We start from the raw sequence: 22,094 nt of genomic DNA, 5'->3' as shown, positions 1-22,094 counted from the left end.
TGGCAGGGAGCCTGTGGAGCTGGAGGGATGAACCCGGAAGGCGCTGAGAGAGAGAGAGAGGGAGGCACTGTGTGTGTGCATGCATGTATGCATGTGATGATGCATCAGTAGCCGGTGTTCCTCTTGGCAGCGCATGAGTTGCTCTTGAAACCCTCCACCTCCCAGCATTCGCTTGAAGAGTCCTTGTTTGCTTGTAAACACCTGTGACCCACCTGCCTGGAGTGGCGGCTTCCAAGCTCCTTGAGGCCCGAGGCCATAGCAGCTTGTGGGCGCTTTCTTCGCAGGGCCAAGTTCTTTCCTTCCCGTGGGACCACCTTGTGGGCTGGCTTCTCTGCCCCCCAACACGGAAAGTCCGTTTGCACACGACGCGTCCCAGCAATTTCATTAGACGTTAGTTGAATTCTACCAGAAGAACGGGTGATCTGTGGGGAGCTGGCTTCGGGCACCAGGCCCTTTGGCAGACCAGCTCCGCATTACAAAGGTGCCTGCAGACACGGCATGCGATGGGGGCTCACATGGGTGACCCCTCTTTGAGATATCACCCTGCACATGACAGCCTTGAAACTGCTATGGCCGGTCTCCCCGTTGGGGGTCTTTCCTGGAGAAAGTGTCTTGAACAAAGACCTCCTGGCTCCTCGCTCCCTTTCTTACTGCAGTTCAGCTAAGACTGCCAGTTTGTTCTCTGGCAGCTGTGGGATACAGCCCCCCCCCAAGCCATGCAACCAGGGAAAAGAGTTTAGAAGAAGATGTTTAAAAGGTAAAGGACCCCTGGACGGTAAAGTCCAGTCAAAGGCGACTCTGGGGTTGCGGCGTTCATCTCGCTTTCAGGCCGAGGGAGCCAGCGTTTGTCGGCAGACAGTGTGGCCAGCAGGACTAAACCGCTTCTGGTGCAACGGGACACTGTGATGGAAGCCAGAGCGCACAGAAATGCTGTTTACCTTCCCTCCATAGTGGTACCTATTTATCTACTTGCACTGGTGTGCTTTTGAACTGCTAGGTTGGCAGGAGCTGGGACAGAGCAATGGGAGCTCATCCCGTCATGGGGATTTGAACTGCCGACCTTCCGATCAGCAAGCCCAAGAGGCTCAGTGGTTTGGACAGTGCTACCCGCGTCCCTTTGGAAGAAGAATCACCCATGCTGTACCCTCAATCTACCTGGGGAGGTGTAAATTCTGCCCCTTCCAGTTCTTCTGAAACTATATGGAAAGGGTAGTGGTGGCGAGGAGCACTTTTGAAAACTAGGAGCAATAAGAGAAACCTCAGAACCTGTGATACAGCGAGTTGGTCAATCAAACTCAGTACTGTCTACATTGACCGGGCAGGGCTTCAGAAGAGAACCCCCCCCCCTTTCCTGGAGACTTCGGGAAGAACCTTCCGATAGCTAGAGCTGTTTGGCAGCGGAATGGGCTTCCTCGGGAGGTGGTGGGTTCTCATTCCTTGTTGGTTTTTAATCAGAGCTTGGGTGGCCATCTGTCATGGATGCTTCAGCAGAGATTCCTGCATTGCCGGGGGGTGGGGGGTGGGCTAGATGAACCTTGGGAGTCCCTCCTAGCTCTCTGATTCTATGAGCCAGGCTTCCTCAACCTCGGCCCTCCAGATGTTTTGAGACTGCAAGTCGCATCATCCCCGGCCACTGGTCCTGCTAGCTAGGGATCAAAAACATCTGGAGGGCTGAGATTGAGGAAGCCTGCTATAAACAAACGGGAAGGAGGGATTTCCAATAAGGTGGGAGAATGGGGTGCTTTCAGGAGGCATCAAGGGGGGCTCTCGCAGCCTGGGTCCCACCCCTCTGAGCAGCTCGCTGGCTGCGGAGGTCCTGCGTCCCAGGGAAGGAGGCCTCCTGCCCTCCTTGCACCTCATTTGCCAGGCTTGACCCCTCTGCCTATTCAACCAGCTCTTAATTCTCGGGGCCGTTCGTCCTTCTGAAGCTCCGTCAGTTTATTCTGGGCGTTTTAGTGGCCTTTCCATGAATGGGTCAGTGATTGAGTTCGTCTCTGACGCTTTCAGGGCTGGTATCTGTTGCCTTGCCTTTAACTTGTGCATGTAGCTGTTTCAAATGCTTCTATCAAGAGGCGAGATGCAGATCATTTGCATGAAATGCGCCAAGAACTGTTCCTGATCTGCACAGAGAAGCCGAGCGCCTGCACTTGGCTGCATCGCACCATTTCCCAAAGAGTTAGCGCATGTGTGTGTCGAGCTCTTTGTTTGACTAATCCTCCAGATGTGTCTTTCTGGAAAGGGGGGGAGAACCACACAGCTCTTGCAGGTTCTGATAGTTGTGAAAGGCTCAGGCAGGGTGTTCCTGGGGGAGAGCTGCTGCCCGCACCCTCCCTGCTCACATTGACCATGAGTGGTGGTGGTGGTGGTGAAAGGGGTCGGGTAACCCAGCAAAACCTCATTTCGGTGAATATTTCACACTCCTGCAGATGCTTCTGAACACAAATGGCACCACCGAGCTCTGCCCTGCCTCCGTGGCCATTGAGGCACCTGATCAGGCCTTGGGCCCGATCCAGCAAGCTTTTCTTGCATTCAGATGCTCTTGCAATCCATCAAGCGGAAGCTGGAAGCCTCGGGCGCTTCTGCCTCTAGGCCTGCCGCTCCTCCTCCTCCTGGGTGCTGGTGCTTCTTGCCCCTTCCTGGGCCAGCGCCCACCTTCTCCTGCCTGCCTGCCTGCCTGAGCCTCCGAGCGCCTTGTCTGTGCACAACCTGGCAGGCTCTCGCTGCTGCAGCATGTGCTGCCTTGATGGGCCTCCTGCTGGCGCATCAGATGCTCCCTTCGCAGCAGCAAAGCCCTCCTTGCTGGCGGCAGGCAGGGAAGTGTCCGCCAGGGGCAAGGCTCCTCCCGGCTGCCCTCTGCTCTTGCTCTGCCTGCCTGCCTGGGGGCCCAAGGGGCCTCTGCTTCCCACCCCCAGCCTGAAGGCAGAGGAGTGAGCAGGGAGGCAGCGGGGGGAGGAGATGGTATGGATGCTTGCAGGGCGAGGGAGTCCCTGCATGCACTTCCATGCGATGGATTGCAGACTAAAAAGGTGGGGAGGTTTTTCTGTGTGTGTGTGTGTGAAACAATTCTTTATTTGATTGTCCAAAATATAAACATACAACAAAACCATGTCCAAATCTAATTACCAAGATTACTCTGAATCTCCTGACTTCCTCCCGTCCTATTGATTCTATTTCAACGGCATATCAATACTTCTCCCTTTTTTCATTTCCCCAGATTATCTATACTTTCTGCTACATTACAAGTGTGTTTAAAATCCTGCTATTGCTTTAACCTGTTTACAATTATTTTGTATATACATTATAAACATTTCCCGTTCTTTTAAAAAAATTCTTCTCTTCTTGATTCCTGAGCTGCCCAGTTAGTTTTGCCACTTCGGTGTAGTCCATCAACTTGATGTGCCATTCTGGTGGGGAGGTTTTCAGATCCCTCCTGCGGCCTCACCCCAAACAAACTTCACACATTTTTTTAAGATTCTATTTATCAATTTTCAGAAAAAAGTTGAATTAAACATTTTCCAGTGTGCATTCTGCTAAGATAATTGACTTCCCTTCCACCTGTCCATGGTTTTCCCATAGCTATTTTTTGCCGCTACATATTATACTTCATCTATACCGTCTTTTCTCAACTTTATTTGCGAAATAACTAAGCTCATATTTTTGGGACCTGTTCTCACAGTTTGCTTCCTGCCAGGCTCCCTGGCCCTTTCTTTCTTGTTTCTTTGGCTTGGCAAGTGGAGTCAGCCCTGCGGTGCCCACCTCCTGCCCAGCTCCCTGGCCTTGCCCATCCAAGTCCACAGTTGCCCCAGAAGCAGCGGAACTGCCCAGCTGGTACTGAGCTGGGATGGCTTCCTCCGGGCAGACGGGCGCCTTTCTGCCTGTCCATGGCAACAGGCGCCTCCTTCTCTCTGCCATGAGGTCTCCTCCCCTCCTTGAGCCTCTGCCCTGCCTCTCCTTCCAGGTCAACGTCACGGTGGACTACATCCGGCCAGCCAGCAGCGCCACGGACACAGCCCCCGCCTTCTCGGAGCGCACCTGTGCCACCGTCACCATTGGCGGCATGTGAGTATGGGGTATGGGCAGGGCTGGATTTAGGTTTGATGTGGAGGAAGGGAAAGGAGAATGTTAGCCGCTTTGAGACTCCTTCAGGTAGTGATAAAGCGGAATATCAAATCCAAACACTTCTTCTTTAAGCTACTGAAGGTAATGGGGCCCTTTCTATGTCCAACTGTCCTTTGTCAACAACAAATGGTCACTGTTTTTTGTGTTGAATATGTGCAAATGGATTGAGATACCTATTTATGAACCTAATAGGTATCTCAATCCATTTGCACGTCACAAAATACGAATTTTATCAAAGTAATTGTTGAACTGAAATATAATTAAGAAGTATATTAATAGTGAAATACAATTAAGAAGGAGTATATTTGGGGGGGCCCATGAGAGTGGGGCCCTAAGTTATAACTTGGTCTAGCTTATACGTAAATCCGGCACTGGGTACAGAGGGGGGAGGGCCTGTGAAGAACGCTAGAAGAGCCCCGGGTGGCCCACCCAGCCCCACAAGGTCTTCTCAGGGGGCCACTCAGGGGCTCCAGGGGGGAAGAAGGCCACTTGTGGTGCCCAGCAGCTGGTGGTGGATGCTGAGGCGTCATAGAATTAGAAGGGACCCCGAGGGACATCCATCCCACTCCTCCGCAATGCAGGAATCACTGCTCACGAATCCATGACCGATGGCCATCCAGCTTCTGCTTAAAAGCCCCCAAGGAAGGAGAGTCCACTGTCTCTTCCACTGCCAAACGGCTCTTACCGTCAGAATGTTTGTCCGAATGCTTCGCTGGAATCTCCCTTCTTGCAACTTCACCTTCTGGGACAGCTCAGTTGGTCAAGCAGGAGATTCTTCCTCTCGGGGTCGTGGGTTTGATCCTCGCCTTGGGCAGAAGAGTCCTGAAGATGCCCTTCAGGGTCCCTTCCAGCTCTGCAGTTCCGGGATTCTGTGACTCCTGTTGACTCATCCATTGAGCGCTTTCTCTGCCCTCCCCCCCCCCCGAGGCCTTTTCCTGGCCAGCCAGGTTCCCCTGCTTCTCCTCCCCTGCCCTCATGGCTTCTTCCCTGGGCAAGTGGAGCCCATCTCCTCCCTTTCTCGGCTGGCGCTGTAGCTCAGGACTCACGGGGAAGAGGCAGAAGACCTCATCTGTGCCCAAGACCAGAGCTCAGGGGCCGAGCCCTGCCTTTGAGGGCGCCTGCTTCAGTCCCCAGCGGCTTCTCCGGGTCTGAGTGCGAGAGAGACTTTGCCTGAAACCCAGCAGAGCTGCTGCTGCTGCTGCCAGCCAGTGTAGGCAGCACAGAGCCAGGTGGAGCAATGTGTAAGGCAACTTCCCTGTGGCCAAGCCCTGCTGAGCTTTGGAGATGGGGGCTGGGCCTGCCTTCCTGCCCTGTGGGGTTTGGGCCTCTCCATCCCTGCCCCAGAGCTTTCTGTGCCAGGATGCCCCATGACGTGCCTGCCTCTTGCTGCCTGCGGGGCATTTGCCCGGCGTCTGATCTGTCAAAAGCGCGTTTAAGGCAGAGGATTCTGCGCAGCCGAGGAGAGAGGCTGCCTTTGAAAGCCTCCCGGCTCGATTTTCCAGAGGAAATTGGGGTCTGCGTTCCGCGTCTGTGGGAGAGCAGAGAGCTCTCTGCGGCTGATTCTCGCTCAGCTTCCCTTTGAGGGGCAACGCTGCTCTTTCACAGCTTAACACGATTCCCTCTCCAGCTTTCATCCACACTCACCCAGCCCCATTCTTTCATGTGGGTCTTTCGTGAGAGAGTCTCCTGTGCCGGCCCCTTCGCGCGCGCCCCCCCCAAATGCCAGAGCTGCTGCCGGGCCTTATGAGCCCCGAAGGTGGCTGGGTGGGTGGGTGAGGGTGGGCTCGCCTTGGGATCCCGCGAGGAGGGAATTGCGGATCGCAACCTTTGCCCCAAGCTCCCATCCTTGATCTTCAGCTAGCCTGCCCTGGACCCCGGCGGAGGCTTTGGCTTTGCAAAGGCCAGGGGGAAACAGCTGGGTGGCGTATGCAAATGCCCCTGGAAATGGGTGTGAAATTGTGTTCCAACATATATAAAAACACAATAAAACATTAAAAAGCTTCCTGGCACAGGGCTGCCTTCAGATGATATATACAGCGGTACCTTGGTTCTTGAATTTAATCAGTTCTGGGAGTCTGTTTGACTCCCAAAACTGTTTGAAGACCAAGACAAGGCTTCCGATTGGCTGCAGGAGCTTCCAGCACTCAATCGGAAGCCGTGGAAGCCACGTCAGATGTTCGGCTTCCGGAAAACCTTTGTAAACTGGAACCCTTACTTCCGGGTTTGTGGCGTTCGGGGGCCTATTTGTCCGACAACTAAACCTTTCGGGAACCAAGGTACCGCTGTAATTGCTCATCTCCTTAACATCTGATGGGAGGGTGTTCCACAGGGCGGGTGCCAACTCCAAGAAGGCCCTCTGCCTGGTTCCCTGCGGCCTCGCTTCTCGCAGGGAGGGAACCGTCAGAAGGCCCTCGGAGCTGGACCTCCGTGTCCGGGCAGGACGATGGGGGTGGAGACGCTCCTTCAGGGATGCAGGGTGAGGCTGTCAGTACCAACACTTTGGATTGGGTTAAAACGGGAAGAAAGTGGCTGCTGACTAAACATGATGAAGGACAGTGAGAGCTGTTTGGCAGAGGAGCGGACTCCCTCCGAGTCCTTCCTGGGAGCTTTTTCAGCAGAGCTCGGGGGCTTTTGTGGACATTCCTGCATTGCAGGGGATGGGACTAGATTTCCCCTTTGGGGTCATTTCCAATTCTACGGTTCTCGGATCCCCTGACTGCATGCTCTTCCCTTCATGGGATGGCAAGGAAGGCTTGGAGACCCCCAGAGACCCCCAAGCAGGCCGTTCTGGGCGGCATCTGTGGCTGTAGCCTCTCTGCTTCCCTCCACTAGGACCCGCCTCCCCCTCCCCAGCCCCCTGGCAGCTTGTGGGGCCGCAGAGGCCTTGGATACGCCATGCGTGATGATTCTGCCATTAATCTTGGCAGCGTGGGGCCAGGCGCTTGCTGCCCCCTGACAACGACAAATGATGGAGCCAACCATTGCATGTACATTCGACATGCTGGTTGTGGCAAGAGTCCCTCGGGGGGGGGGTGTTGCATTTGTGTCTCCTTCCCCCCGCTCTGCTCTCCCTCCGACTGCCACCCCCAACCTCAGCCGCAAAAGGTCAGATCGGCCGATGGGTAGGTGGTGCAAGGGGGGCTTCCGAGGGAGGGGTGGGCACAGCTGTTTGCAGAGAGCAGAGGGGGCCTGAGAGTCCTGGCAGTGCCCTGCCCCTGTGTGCCCCTCAAGGTTGATGTCAGATCAGAAAGTCAGGGCATCGCAGATCTGCAAGGGACCCCCAAGAGCCCCCAGCCACTCCTCAAGATGGGAGTGGCAGGACGCCTCTACGGTGCTGAGAGTGGAAGGCCTTTCTGGGTCCCTCGCCACACTGATACCTGCAGTTCCCGGGGCGTGGGAGCCATGCAATGTGGTCGCAGCTCCTCCCATGCCGGTCTGGCAGTGGCAAATTGGGGCAGAGTGATCGTCATGGGAATGGAGGTGGGCAGAGACCAGGGTCCCCTTGCCCTCTGCGTCTTGAAGGGGCAGCTCTGCCTTTGCTCTCTCTTGGTGCCAGAGGGAGCTGGCCGCTTCCTGGGCAGAGGGGTGCAGAGGGAAGGTGCCAGTCTCTGCCAAGGGATTTGGAGCCCCAGCTGCTCTTTGGGCAGACCCCCCCTCCAAGCGCTGTCCTTTTTTTGCTGAGATGCGGGGAGGAGTCAGGCGCATCTGTGGGAGGAAGGAAGATGGGAACATCCAAAGTCTGCTGCGTTTGAGCATAGGATCCCTCCTGGCGCTTCCGGAAACTGAGGAATCGGTTGAGATCAAGCAGGAGCCTTTCCTGCACTCTTTCCAGCAGCTGATGAAAACATTTAGACTAGCCTACCCAGTTGCTTGGGGGACGCGGGTGGCGCTGTGAGTTAAATCACAGAGCCTAGGACTTGCCGATCAGAAGGTCCGCGGTTCGAATCCCCACCACGGGGTGAGCTCCCGTTGCTCGGTCCCTGCTCCTGCCAACCTAGCAGTTGGAAAGCACGTCAAAGTGCAAGTAGATAAAAGGTAAACGGTGTTTCCGTGTGCTGCTCTGGTTCGCCAGAAGTGGCTTAGTCCTGCTGGTCACATGACCCGGAAGCTGTACGCCGGCTCCCTCGGCCAGTAAAGCGAGATGAGTGCCACAACCCCAGAGTCGTCCACGACTGGACCTAATGGTCAGGGGTCCCTTTACCTTTACCCAATTGCTTAGAAAGTATTGTAAGTCTCTTTTAGTATTTTAATGTTGGTCTGTTTTAAAGTAGGGTTGCGATTCCACCCCCCTCAGTTTTACGGTTTTATCTTTTTGTAAAACCCTTTGAGGGTTTTCTAAAACAATCAAGCAGTGTGTAAATTTTATGGAATAAATAAAAACCAGCAGAAGTCTAATTTCTGCTGTTTGTGGAGGGCAGAGCAGAGCCGCCCTGGCTACTAGCCTCTTCCAGGACTCTGTCCAGTCCTCTTTTAAAGCCATCCCAGTTGGCGGCCATCATTGCCTCCTGTGGGAGGGAGTTCCATAGGTTAACTGCTGCATGAAGAAGGCAGGAAGGCAAGCCTGGAAGCGCCTGGGTGTTGCCTTGGCTGGGCTCCTCCCCCCCCCCCCACCCCATCCAGGCAGCCGCCCCCTTGCTGCTCCTCTTCTGCAAATCTCTTCCTATTAGATGCCTCGCTTGGCTGGCATCTGGCAAAGATGCGGCTGCCTCTGGGGAAGAGCCTGCCAGATGCTGAATGGCAGCACCCAGGGACAGAGCCCCCTTGGAGCAGCGGGGCAGGGGGAGGCGGGGCCAGAGGCAGAAAGGGGCGGGGCCAGGAGCATCCATTTCCCCCTCTATGCAGCAGGAGCGTTTCTGCAGAGCGTCATGTAAGCCTCTCTGCCCGAAAGCAAGAGGTCATATGAGGAAGGGATGCAGGGCGGGGTGGGGGGGTGCGAGGGGAGAGTTCTGAGGGCCAAGCAGAGCCCACCAGGGGGTAGGACCCCCCCCGGTGGCATTTGAGCTCAGTTTTGCACAGAGCAGACCCACTGAAATTAATGGACATGGCTAGCTTAGGGGGCTGGGCTAGATCGCCCCCCCAAACTTGACCCTCCAGCTGTTTTGGGACTACAACTCCCATCATCCCTAGCTAACAGGACCAGTGGTCAGGGCTGATGGGAATCATAGTCCCAAAACATCTGGAGGTCTGAGTTTGGGGGTGTCTGGGCTCGGTGATCCTCAGGGGTCCCTCCCAGCTCCACCATTCTGTGATTCCAGGAATAGGTCTTCTCTTGAGTAAAACTGGGTGGCATTCCTCCCTGTGAGATTAGAAAGCAGTGAGAAGCGCTTTCTCCTCTCCTCACCCTCCTCCGTGCCCTGGGACCCCCAGGCAGTGCTCTTTGCAGCCCCCAAACTGCGCCTCTGCTCCTGGTCTGCAGCTGAGATAGGCTTGCTTGGAGGTGCGCCCACCCCGAGGGCGCTGGGCCCTCCCTTCCTGGGCAGGCAGGCTGCCCCGCACCTGGGAATTGGACGCGGAAGGCTCCTCTGCCTCCCTGGCGCTTGTGCCCGGCTGGCCTTGGCGCGGCGTAGCCCCTTTCGTGGGCGCAGAGCCCCTGGTGGCTCCCCTGGCTGGCATGGCTTCCGTGGAGAGCTGGCTGCCTGCCAGGGATGTGCCTCGCTGCTTCCGGATGCTGCCTGCGGGGCTCAGATGCTGAATGGGGAAACCTTGCCAGCCTGCGCTGCCTCGCGCCCCCCCCCACGGCTGCCCTTCTCCCCCTCTTCCCCTCCAAGCTTTGGCTCTGAGCATCAGCACAAACACCAACCGACAACCTTGCCTGGCGAAGGCGAGAGGTGCCAAACTTCAGTGGGTGGCTTTGGGTGGGGCGGCAGGAGGCAAGGAGAGAGGGGGGCACAGCTTCCCAAAGCAGAGCAGCCTTGGGGGTGCTTCCTTTCCTCTCTGGGGGGCTGCTGCTTGCAGCTGCCATGTGGGGGGAGGGCACCCCGTTCACGTCCTTGGAGCCGCTCGTGATTCTTCCGCGCCGGGTGGGAGGCAGCTGCCAGGGAAGGTGGGCTGCGCGTGCCGCGGGTGCCCAGCAACTGCCTGCCTGAAATAGGAGGTGCGGCAGCAGTGGCTTATTCCTGGCTGCCTGGCATTTCGCGCGGTGCCTCTGCAGCTGCCGCTTCGCTTGGCAGCCGATTCCTCCTTTGCAGATCTTCCCCGCTCGTCTCCCCCATCTCTGCCCGGCCTATTTCTGGCTCTTCTCTTGCCCGCCCACCCCCTTCAGGCGGCGGCAGCAGCAGCAGCAGCTCCAGGCCGGCCGTGAGGGGCTCCTTCATGCGCTGGGATGTGGCTGGCGCTGGACTCGTGCCAATCGCAGCAGAGGCAGAGAGGCTCCCGGCAGAGGAGCCGGAGGGTTGAGGCCCTTTCCGGGGCTGTGGGAGTTTGGCAGCTGAGCCCACAGTGCCAAGCCCTTCCTGCGCCTCCCAGGAGGGGCGCCCACATCTCTGGGAGCCCCCCAAGCCTGATGCCTGGCCGCTGGCTTCAAACGCACTGGAGCACTTGGCATTCTTCGCTTTGAAGCCATCCCCACGTGGAGGGAAATAAATCGCCTTGCTCCACATACGCCTGTTTGGCCGCTGCGCTTGGCAGGACTGGCACTGCCAGCTAATCCCCGTTCAGTGTAGGAAATCCATCTTCCTTTTTTTCTTTCTCTCTCATATATATATATTAATATACCATTTTCAACAGTAATTCAACATATTTTTATATCTTATTCAATTTTTTTGACTTCCATCAGTCCTGTCTGAAAATTTTCCAATCTAATCTCTTAGTATACATTTCTTATTTTCCCTGTTACATTTAAAACTCATAACCAGTATCTCTATTCTTTATCTGCTTTGTAGCACTTCATATATTCCTCCTTACAAAACTTCTTGGAGTCCTACTTGCGTAATTTGTTGGATACAATCGCTTTTCAAATAGTTCAAAGGAAATCTACCTTTCAGCCTGGCAAGTGCCTGCCCTGTGGAACTCCCTGCCTCTTGACGTGAGGCAAACGCCTTTCCTGTCCTCTGCAAAGCATTCCTGACCCAGATGCATGCAAAGTTGACGGGAGTTTAAACCTGTTTCAGTCTTGTGACTTTCCCCGTGCTTTGTTGTTATTTTTTTCTTAGTAATTTTATTGCTTTTTCATTTTGTAAACTGCTTTGAGTTTGTTTTTAAAATAATAATCACACCATGTATAAATTTTATGGGGGGGAATACATAAATTAAAATGAGCAGGTGGGGCTTTTTCTGTGCCCCACCTCCCAGGGGGGAAACAGCAGCAAAAAAAGAGGGAAGCCCCAGGACCCTCTGCTTCCCCCCTCCCTGTCCTGCATGCAGGGAATGCCGGAGGGGGGGGGCTCTGCAGAATGAACAGAAATCCTGGGGTCTTTCAGCCACAGGTCTCCCCCCTCTTTGGGGTCCCCCTGCTTCTAGGGGAATAGTGACATGGATGAAAGGAAGTCCTCCTTCATGCAGCTCATAGTTAAACTACGGAACTCCTTCCCACAGCAGGCAGGGATGGAAGCAGAGGCTGTTAGACCTTTAAAATACATAATTTGAGTTCCTTCGAAAGTTCCCCTCTTCCCTTGGATAGAAAAAGATTATGCATTTAGCAAGTTGTTTTTTGTTTTTGTTTTTTAAAAAAGGGTTTACTTACAAATTCACCAAAGGTCAGATTCATGTGTTATTCCATTCAGCATTTAGAAAAAAAATTGCAGGGGCAGTAAGACTTGACTTAGTTTGATCCTGGCTTGTTTTTAGGAGGTAATTTAATTATTGTTTGATTTTATACCAATGTTATATATTTGGTGTCAGCCGCCCTGAGCCCAGTCTTGGCCGGGGAGGGCGGGATACAAATAAAAGATGATGATGATGATTTCAATGTGGTGAAAGTTCCTAAATCATTGGTATAGGAGCTCAAGAATGGCTACAGAGCCCAGAGCCCCTCCATAAGCTCAGCACCCCAAGGCCCACCTCACAGGGAGGGAGGGAGGGGTGGCCAGGCCTGGTCTCTGCAGGGTGAATCAGCTGGCATGGTAGAGATTGGGTTCGGGCCGAGGGGTTTTCAACCGCTCCAGAGGGGAGATCCTGTACCAGTGGGTCCAAATTGTAAGGACTAAACATTAGGAAGAACAGTGAAATGGCTGTCCTTCAAAGAAGGGGGACTCTGTTTTGTCGGAGGTTTTTAATCAGAGGTGGGGTGTCCATCTGTCATGGATTCTTGATCTATCATTCCTGCGTTGCAACGGGTTGGGCTAGTTGGCTGCTGGGTGTCCCCTCCAATTCTGTGATTCCAGCTCCCGCCACTCACACCTTTTCCTCCTATTTCTCTCTTGCAGCAACATCGCCGAAGCCTTGGTCAGCAAGGGCCTGGCCTCCGTCATCCGCTACCGACAGGACGATGACCAGCGGTCCTCGCACTACGACGAGCTGCTGGCGGCTGAGGCTCGGTGAGTGGGGGGGCAGGAGAGAAGGGGGCTGAGGAGTGATGGGGGGGCAAAGCAGTGCCTGGAAAGGGCTGGGGGGGCACGAAAGAGAGGGCGAATCATCTTTCGCTGCCCTTTCAGGACTGCTGGGCAATGGAGCTATGCTCACCGGACCTCTTCCGTGGCAGGGGGTGGGGGGAAGATGGGACAAGGAATGTGGAGGGAGGGGCAGCCCCGCCTGGCCCGGGAGTCAGGGGGTCTTCCACCCGCTTCCCAGGGAGGCAGCGGAGGTGGCAGGGAGCCTCTTTGGGCTCTGATCCATGCCCAGGTGACTGCCAGCTGCTGGTGAGGGGCCACACCTCCCTGCTGCCCAGAGGCAGGCTGTTCCGGCCACCAGCTGTGCTGCAGGTCCCTCGGAGAGCCGAGGGCGAATTCTGCCACTCTTGGGAAGCCGAGGAGCAATGGTCCCCTTTGCAGAGGCTCCCCACTTTGCTCCTTGGGGCAGGCCAGCTGGGGAGGCCAGCGGCTGTGCCAGAGGAGGCCCCGAGCTGTGGGTGTGGGAGTGTGGTGCAGCCCAGCGCCAGGAAACCTGTTCCGCTGCATGAGCATTTATTTTTATGCCACCTGTTGGTCACTCAGTCTCTTCTTAGCCTGGCGAAGAGGAGACAGGATAGCTATCTTCCAATATTTCAAAGGCTGCCCCGTGAAAGAGGGAACAAGCTTGTTCCCATGGCTTCATGGGAAAGGAGATTCTAGCCGTCTCCCTCAGAAGGGGGTCGACTGCCCTGCCTTGGAGGTTTTTAAGCGAAGCCTGGATGGCCGTCTGTCCTGGACGCTTCAGCTGAGATTCCTGAATTGCAAGGGGTCAGGCTGGATGACCCCCAGGGTCCCTTCCAGCACTACAATCCTTGGATTCTATGATTCTCTAATACAAGGCAATGGGAATCCTCTGCCGGGGGCCCCTGCTGCCATGCTGAGCCCCCCCTCTGCCTGCCGGCTCCTGGGAGTTGTCCGCCCAGAATGGCGGGTGTCCGTAGAGGGGGCCTCCTTGAACCAAGCACTCCTTGCTGGCCGCTCACGGCACATGGACACAGAAGGAGAGAGGCTGCAGGATCAGGCCAGCAGCTCATTATGGAAGAAACCCACAAGCAGGACTTGAACTCAAGAGCCCTCTCCTGTCCCATGGGGCAGGAGGATTGACTGGCTGCAACTGTGGAGGGCAGAGCAGAGCCCTCTCCTGTGGGGCAGCAGGAGAAGGACCCCTTGGCTTCTCCTGGGAGAGGGCTGGGTGGGTGGGTGGCATCGCAGACTGGACTAGGGGCGAGTGGGGTGGGCGTCAGGGTTCTCTGGGGCCCCTCAGACCAGCCTGGCAAGGTCTCTCTCAGGTGTGGCTGCTGTGTCTTGTCTTTTGCTCTTTAGGGGGGAGCAGAGAGAAATCGGACCCTCCGTAGCCCCTTGCCCGCCTCTTCCGGAGAGCCCCTTCTTGCAGCCAGCAGCAGGGCAAGTCCTTGTCAAGTGATGCGGGGGGGGGGGGGCGTGAATCTCTCCCCGCCTCTCCCCCCCCCAGCCCTTATTAAGAGTCTGTCGGCCACCAATTAGCCGAGCCTTTTCGTTGACAGCTGGGCTGAAAACTTGCAAGCCTGCAGCAGAGAAGCGGAAAAGAGCAAAGGCGGCAAAGCGGCACGGCTGGCGCCGGGGAGCGGGTGGGACAGCGAAGCCAATTACCAGGCCGGCACCACGCAGCGTGGGCCCAGCCCTGACGGATGTTCCTCCGGCAGGGGGAGGGAAGGGGAGCAGGAGAGAGCGGAGCCCCCTTGCCAGCCAGCCAGCCGCGAGGGGTGGGAGGAGGAACCCAGCTGCTGAGCAGCCAGGTGAGGTGCAGGATCAGGCCCCCTTGGCCTGATGCAGGAAGGCAAAAGCACTTGCTCAGCATTTTGGAGCATGGCCTTCCCGTGGCCAGAGCGGCGTCAGGGTCTCCTGGTGCCAACATGATGCCCGTCTAGTCCAGCCTCCTGTTCTCCCAGTGTGCAACCATCTTCCCATTATGGCAGGGGTGCCCAAACTTTTTCAAAAGAGGGCCAAATTTGATGAAGTGAACATGCACGAGGGCTGACCAAGGACATTTACTGCCACGGGGGCCGGATTGAATCCACCGGCAGACCGGATTAGGCCCCTGAAATGGACTTTGGACATGCCTACATTATGGGAAACCTACAAGCAGGATCCGAACACAAGAGCAGCTCTCCCCTCCTGCCGTTTTCAGCACCGAATCCTGAGAGCCTCGCTTTGCACATGAGCATAGCAGATGAGCAAGTTTTTGGACCCCAGCCAGTGCGAAGAGTGCAGGGGTCTTGGGCAACCGGGAAGGTTGGTGGAAGGTTTGCACTGGTCGCTCAGCCGCCTGCTCTCTGCGCCCCACCCCAGGGCTCTGTCCTGCTGCCCCCACAGACCTCGTGCGCCGTCCCTTCCTCCTAGCAGAGGAAGACGACCACAGAGCAAAGCAGCCCAGGATGCGAGCAATGCGATTGGCACGAAAGCTGCCCAAATGAGCACAGCATTGGATGAGGCCGACCTCTGCTGGACTTCTGGGCAGAGGAGGGAGGGAGCTGCTCCTGTGCTTGGATCCTGCATGCAGGCTTCTTCCATCGGGGCTCCTGGCTGGCCGCTGTGAGAAGAGGGCCCCTCGGGCCTCATCCTGCTGCAGCTGGATGCCCTTAACTGTCACCTTTCCTCTCTCTCCCCCTTCAACTGAGATAATGTCCTCTGCTGCCCCTTCTTAAGTGCGTTTTCTTGTCCAATATTCCTAAAGACGGGAAGGCCGGCCAGCACGAGTGCCCTCCCTCCCCAAACCCAGCATTGTGCCGGCCGGCTTCCTGCGAGCAGCCGGCTGCCGGTGCCCCATTGAACCGCGGCCGGATTCAGCAGGCCGGCCGGCCAGCCCTTCGCAACAGAGCAGCCTGCTCAATGACTTCTCCACAAAGGCCCGGCGGGATCCCTGGCACTCCCGCCGGAGTGTTTTGTGCGCCTCGGCTCGGCTGAACAAACGGCAGGCCCCGGCACGGGAGCAGCCATTGAGCGGGCCCAGCGGGAGCCGAGGGAGAGCCGGGCTCGGAGAATTGCAGAGCTGGAAGGGGACACAGGGGTCATCTAGTCCAGCCCCCTGCAAGGCGGGAATCGGAGCGGAAGAATCCCTTGGCAGAGGGCCGCTTGACCTTTGCTGAAGAACGGCCAGTGAAGGAGAGCCCAGCACCTTCTGAGGCCATAGCAGCATAGAATTGTATGCTTCGAAGGGACCCCCAAAGGTCATCCATTCCGACCTCCGCAATGCAGGAATCGCAGCAGAAGAATTTGCAAGAGAGGGCCCCCTGTCCTCTGCTTAAAGCCCTCCAAGGATGGAGAGTCGTTCGCCCTGCAAGGGAGTCCTTTTGTCCAAACAGCTCTTCCCACCGGAACGGTCTTCCTTTTGGAGGACCCCAAGGTGCAGCAGGAAGCAAGGAGGACAGAGGGGATTGTGTGTGTGTCTGTTTCGGGGGTGGGAAGAGGGGGGCCCTGCTTGTCTCAGAGCCTGATGGCGCCTTTCAGATTGCAAGAAGGCGGCAGTGGCGGCAGCAGCTCCTCTGCTTCAGGGAGGCTTGATAGGAAGAGGGAAATGCAATTAAAAGGAAAAGGTTAGCAGCTGGCCGTGATTGTGGAGAAGCTGTGGGAGGAACAGCCTGCCTGCAAATTGGAAATCCCTCTGCTCTCTCCCCCACCTCAAGATTCCTGAGATGGTGTTCCTGCAAGAGAGGGGAGAGCTCTTGGCGAGCCTCTTATAGGAGAAGTGGGGAGTCCCTGTGGGGCAGGGGAGCTACAGGAGGAAGGTGCATCAAGGCAGGGAGGGGGCGCAAAGTTTTTCTGCCTGCCTCGTCACACCAGGACTTGTGGACGTCTGAGGAAGCCGAACGTGGGACCGTTTGGGGCAGGTCAAAGGAGGCGCAGAGTTAAACCGCAGAGGCAGGGATGGCCACGGACTTGGGTGGCTTTGAAAGAGGAGGAGGCAAATTCAGAGAGGAGGAGAGGGCTCTTGGGGGCCACTAGAGGTTCCGGGCCCTAAGGAAGTCAGACTATCCTCCCCCAGGGCCAGGGCCTTCTCAGTGATGGCTCCGACCTGGTGGAATGCTCTGTCCCAGGAGACCAGGGCCCTTCAGGATTTAACCTCTTTCCACAGGGCCCGTAAGACAGAGCTATTCCACCTGGCTTTCAATTTGAACTTAGCCTGATCTTTTATTCCCCTTCCTCCCCCTCCCCTTTTTATGAAGATTCCCCACTCTGGGATCCCACAGCTAATTCTCCCCTGGCCTCCTCGCTGGCCCAAGTAGGACCAATTCAGCCAGCTAGCCCTGGGGATTATCTAATGCTTATTTCCCCTAAAATGATTTTTGAATTTTATTGTAGCATCAATTAAGTGTTTTAAATTTGTTGTAAGCTGCCCTGAGCCCGGCTTCCTGAACCGGGAATGGTGGGGTATAAATAAAAAATTATTATTATTATTTATTATAGTCAGGGTTGCTGAGCTCTGCGCCCCCCCCCAGTCATTTTCTGGAAACCACAGGAGGGGAGGGGGCTGCTCTTGGGCTCAGATCCTCCTCGCTGGTCTTGCAGAGGCAATTCTTGAGAGCAGGATGGTGGACTAGCTGGGCCTCTGAATGCAGGAATCGCAGGCAAAGCATCGCTTCCAGGTGGCCATCCGACCGCTGCTTAAAAACCTCCAAGGAAGGCTTTTCAAAACCCTCCTGGCTGGGGGCAAGAGGTTGGGCTCTGCTGCCCAGAGCTGGGGAGAAACCTGGTTTCCCTGAGAACTGAGCTGCTCGTGGCACGTTTTGCATTTCAGTCTTTGGTGCCTTAAGGCCAGGCGGAATTTCTGGCTGCTTGTGAGTCTCCCTGCTCCGGGGACGGAGGGAAAGATCCAGGCTTCTGAGCCCAGGGCTGCTTCTCGGGGTCGACAAGCCCCTCAGAAGCAGACGGGGCTCCTCCTGGCCTGCCCCGCAGGCTCCTTTGACCGTCTGATTGCTTCCCCCCAAAAAACAGGGCGATAAAGAACGGGAAAGGACTGCACAGCAAGAAGGAGGTCCCGATCCACCGGGTGGCCGACATCTCTGGGGTAAGGAAGGCAGAGAAGCAGAGCCCATCAGTGTCCTTGCGTGCTTGTGTAGAATTGTAGAGTTGGAAGGGACCACAGAGGCCATCTAGTCCATCCCGCTGCAATGCAGGAATCTTTTTGCCCATGACCCTGAGAGTCAGAGTCTCCTGCTCTCCTGACTGAGCTCTCTCTCAGAAACTCGGCCTGAGTGGGGAGGAGGGAGAGGCCTAGGTTTTCCTCTGGGATCTCCAGAGTCCCGTTCTCAGCCCTCCAAGTGAAAGCTTTGGAAAGGCGCTTGACCTGGAAGTGGGGGTCTGCCCCCCTCCCTCCCTCCCTTCCTTCCCAGGCCGGCAGCTTCCACGGAGCTTCATGGATCCAGCTTGGCCAAAGGCAAGGCTGACGGTCGCCACTGGGAGGTGTTTGTTTTCGTTCTCTCTCTCCCCTTCTCCCCACCTGTCTCCTGGAGCGCCTGTCTCCAGAATCTCCCGAGGGGTCAGGCCGTTTCCCAGGCCCATTCCCCCCTCCAAACAAAGACCCCCCCCAAAGTGAAACTCTGCAGCCCTGCTTGGTTCTGAAAGAGAAATGGAAAGGGTGGTGTGTGTGTGTGTGTGTAGAGCAGGGGTCAGCAAACTTTTTCAGCCGGGGGCCAGTCCACCGTCCCTCAGACCTTGTGGGGGGCTGGACTATATTTTGGAGGAGGGCGGGAAGAATTCCTATGTCACACAAATAACCCAGAGATGCATTTTAAATAAAAGGACACATTCTACTCGTGTAAAAACACGCTGATTCCAGGACTATCCACAGGCCAGATTTAGAAGGCGATTGGGCCGCATCCGGCCCCCGGGCTTTAGGTTGCCTACCCGTGGTGGAGAGAGATGCATGCTGGGAAAGCGATAGGCTTTTCATCAGCCATCGACCTGACGCCGCCAAGAGGGAAGCCTTCTCAGCAGCCATTGTCTCCCCCCCCCCCCCCGTCTGAGAGGACAGGAGACGTTCTCCAGGCAGCTGCAAATTCAGGCCCTCAGGAGTAAAACTGCCCTTCCATATCCAGCCAGGGCTCCGTGGGGACATTTGTGCTGCTTCTGGACTTGGGCAGCAGATATCAGCATCCTTGGGGGGAGCTGGACGCCCTGGCGATAGGGGAGTCTGGTTGCCACAGCGTTCTTGGAAGAAACACTCCCGACCAGGGAAGAATGGCAAACCAAGTTGATGGACTCTGCCGAAATGGCCAAATCCACCAGGAAGCTCAAGAAGACAAGAACATTAAAAAGAGAATGGGGGGAAAATATAATTAGGAGACAATTGTCAATAGGATTTTAATCACACTTGTAAAGTGACAAAAACTATGGACAATTTAGATGGATAAGAAATGGGGATAAAGGATTGAGATGCAGTTGTAATTATTGACATGAGGAACCCTGGATGGGGGGGGAGTCTTGTGATTCAGAGCAGTCTCTTCATACAGATTTTTAATTGACTTTGTTGTAAGTTTATATTTTCTAAAATCAAATTAAAATCATTTTAGAAAGGAAAAGGAATGGGCAAAGCTTCCGGGAGGAGACGGCGGGAATAACTGGACGGTTCTCCAAAGGGAGAGGAGTAGGAAGTGGGGTCCCCCAAGGACAGCTGCTGGGCCCTGAGCTTTGTTCCTGCAGGATCTAGAGTGAGGAGCAGGGAGGTGACCAGGTTTGCTGATGACAGCGGATCGTTCCAGGTGGTTGGAACAAAAAGAGATTGCCAAGAGCTGCCAAGAGGACCTTTCCAAACAGAGTGGATGGCCAGTAAATCCTTGCGAAGTGATGCGTGTTGGAGCAAAAATATATATCTTAATTTCACATATACGCTCGGTGGCACTGACACACCAGGGACGACACCTGGCGATTGCAGCAGATAGCTCCGTGAAGGTGCTGCAGTTGGGAAAAGGCAAATTCCACGCTGGGGAGCATCAGGAAGAGAATTGAAAATAAAACCGCCAATATCATGGCACCGTTAGAAAAGGCTCTGGAATCCCATGCCGGTTGACTCGCCTTGAAAGGACTATTGCTGAGTTGGAAAAGATTCACGAAAGGACATCCAAATTGATCGGGGTGGGGGTGGGACTGCCCTGTGAAGAAAGGTCCCAGAGTTTGGGACTTTGTAGTTTAGAGAAGAGGCAAGGAAGGGGCAACGTGATAGAAACTGCCTGGCCTGGAGAAAGTGGAGAGAAAAAGGGTTTCCGTCCTCTCTCATAACCCTGGGACTCATAGACGTCCAGCAAAGCTGAATTCAAGACAGAGAAAAGAAAGAACTTCTTTGTGCAGTGCAGAGTTAACCTGTGGAACTCCTTCCCACAAGAGGCAGGGACGGCGACCAGCTTGGATGGCTCTAAAAGAGAATCAGACAATTTCATGGAGAAGGAGAGGGCCATCGAAGGCTGCCAGCCAGGGTTGCTAGAGAGATTATTCCTCTCAATCCCAGCGGCTGAGAATCTCAGGTGGGCAGAACGGGCACCTGGCTGGCGACTGTGAGAACAGGATGGTGGACGAGTCGGGCCCTGAGCCTGATTCAGCAGCCCTGCCTTATCTCCTTCTCAGCGGCATGCAGAGCTGGATTCGTTTCGCCTTTCGCTTTCTGTGCCCTCGCTTGCAGCCGCAGATGGTGCCGCCCGGGCCAAGACGCTCCTGCCTCTGCCGCTGGTTCCCTCAGTGGCTCTGAGCCTTTGCCAGGCAGGATCCCTGGCAGTCCTGGCTCAGCCCTGGCATCCCCACTTCCTCCCAGACCCTTGGGGAAGGTGACCGGCGGGCAGGTGACTGGAGCGACCTCCCTCTCTGGGCCCCGTGCCCTCTGCCAATAGCATTCTCTGAGCGGAGCCTGCCAGGCCGCAGAGCTGGCGATGGAGCTGCGGAAGCTGCCTCTGGCCCCCCCACCCCCCTCCTGGTCTCCTGCGCCTCCTCATTAAGGCACCTTGATTGCATTTGAGCAGCTTGGCTGTGCAGATGAGGCGGCTGCGGCTAAGCGGTTCGAAACCTGCGCGGCGGGCAAGTGATCTAATTCCGGCCGGTGCCTGGAGGCATCTGATTAAATGCGCCGCGTTGTCACCTGACGCCGACTTGCAGCTGAGCACGTTTGCGCCGCCTGCCAGGAAGAGAGAAAGAGAGGGGGGGCCTCTGAGCCCTATCAATGCCGCTGCCCCCCCCAAATCAGGGGTCGAGCCCCCGAGGCTTGCAAGAGAAACTCTGGACTGCTATCCTTTGCCTTCTCCTTCCGCTGCCTGTCTTGGCTGATCCCTCTCCCCTCCAAGGCATGTAATCCTGCTTGGGAGTAATTTACTAAATAATTTAAGTCATGTAAGACAAATCTGCGTCCGCTTCCCTTCCCGCTTCCAGCGCTGCGTCCCATTATGGAGCTTGCGAGAGCCACAATCGCGGAGTGACGGGGTTGGGGGGGGGGGAGCTCGTTCTCCGCACCCGCCTGGCTGTCCTTCCACAAAGTCCTTGCATAATTTTGCATAATTGGCAACGCTTCACATAAAAGTAGAGTTATGATTCTATTTTTCTCCATTCTATTTATGCATAATTTCCTTTCCATTCAGAGATAATTAACGCTGGGGAGGTTTTGAAATAATAGCAGCTGTCCCCGGCTTTTCTCCGTCTTGCTCTCTCTTTCTCGGCCGGGAATCTGAATCGAAGAATCATAGGGCTGGTACCCCAGGGGTCATCGAGTCCAACCCCCACAATGCAGGAATCTCACCTACAGCATCCATGGCGGACGGCCACCCAACCTCTGCTTGAAAACCTGCAAAAAAGGAGAGTCTGCCAGCTCCATTCTACTGTCAATCAGATATAAACCGTCAGAAAGTTCTTCCTGATGTTTAGTCTGAATCTCCTTCCTTGCCATTTGAATCCACAGGTTCAGGCCCTGCCCTCCAGAGCAGGAAAAAATAAATGTGCTCCATTTTCCACGTGGCAGCCCTTGAGCTATCTGGTGATGGTATCAGAGCTCTTATTAGCCTCTCCTTATCCAGGCTAAACAAGCCCAGCTCCTTCAACCGTTCCTCATCAGGCCTGGTTTCCTGACCTTGCATCCTCTGGTTTGCCCTCCTCTGCCCACCTCCCAGCTTCTCCATATAGCCCAGGGGTTGGCAAGGTTTATCTTGCCTGGGCCGTATCAGTCCCGCGGAGATCCCTCCATGGGCCGAATCGCGCCCACCCCCACAATTTTCAGCTTCTGTGCATGTGTGCCCATGATTTTCGGTGCCTGTGTATGCGCAGACACGATTTTTGGCACCTCAGAAGTGAGTCCCTGCACCGCACTGCGCCGGTTTAGTGTGTGCAGGCAGCTCGGTTCAGGAGGGGCTCTTGGGCCGGTCAAATGACCTCCGCAAGCCATGGGCCTTAGATTGGTGACCCTTAATATAGTCCATGGGT

General features: G+C 55.7%; 1 protein-coding gene across 1 annotated transcript in view; it reads left to right on the top strand.

The window, feature by feature from the left end:
* Positions 1–22,094, top strand: part of SND1 (staphylococcal nuclease and tudor domain containing 1) — a 220,073-nt gene that overhangs the window by 101,526 nt on the left and 96,453 nt on the right. Inside the window, exons 12-14 of the mRNA XM_081926896.1 lie at positions 3,959–4,059; positions 12,483–12,593; positions 17,637–17,709. Of these exons, the coding sequence (XP_081783022.1) occupies positions 3,959–4,059; positions 12,483–12,593; positions 17,637–17,709 (285 nt within the window). The remainder of the gene's footprint in view (positions 1–3,958; positions 4,060–12,482; positions 12,594–17,636; positions 17,710–22,094) is intronic.

This window comes from Podarcis melisellensis (assembly GCF_964234715.1).
Source record: "Podarcis melisellensis genome assembly, chromosome: 10".
In the NCBI taxonomy this organism is placed as follows: Eukaryota; Metazoa; Chordata; class Lepidosauria; order Squamata; family Lacertidae; genus Podarcis; species Podarcis melisellensis.
The sequence above is the reverse complement of the archived record's forward strand: the minus strand, read 5'-3'. Positions and strand labels throughout refer to the sequence as shown.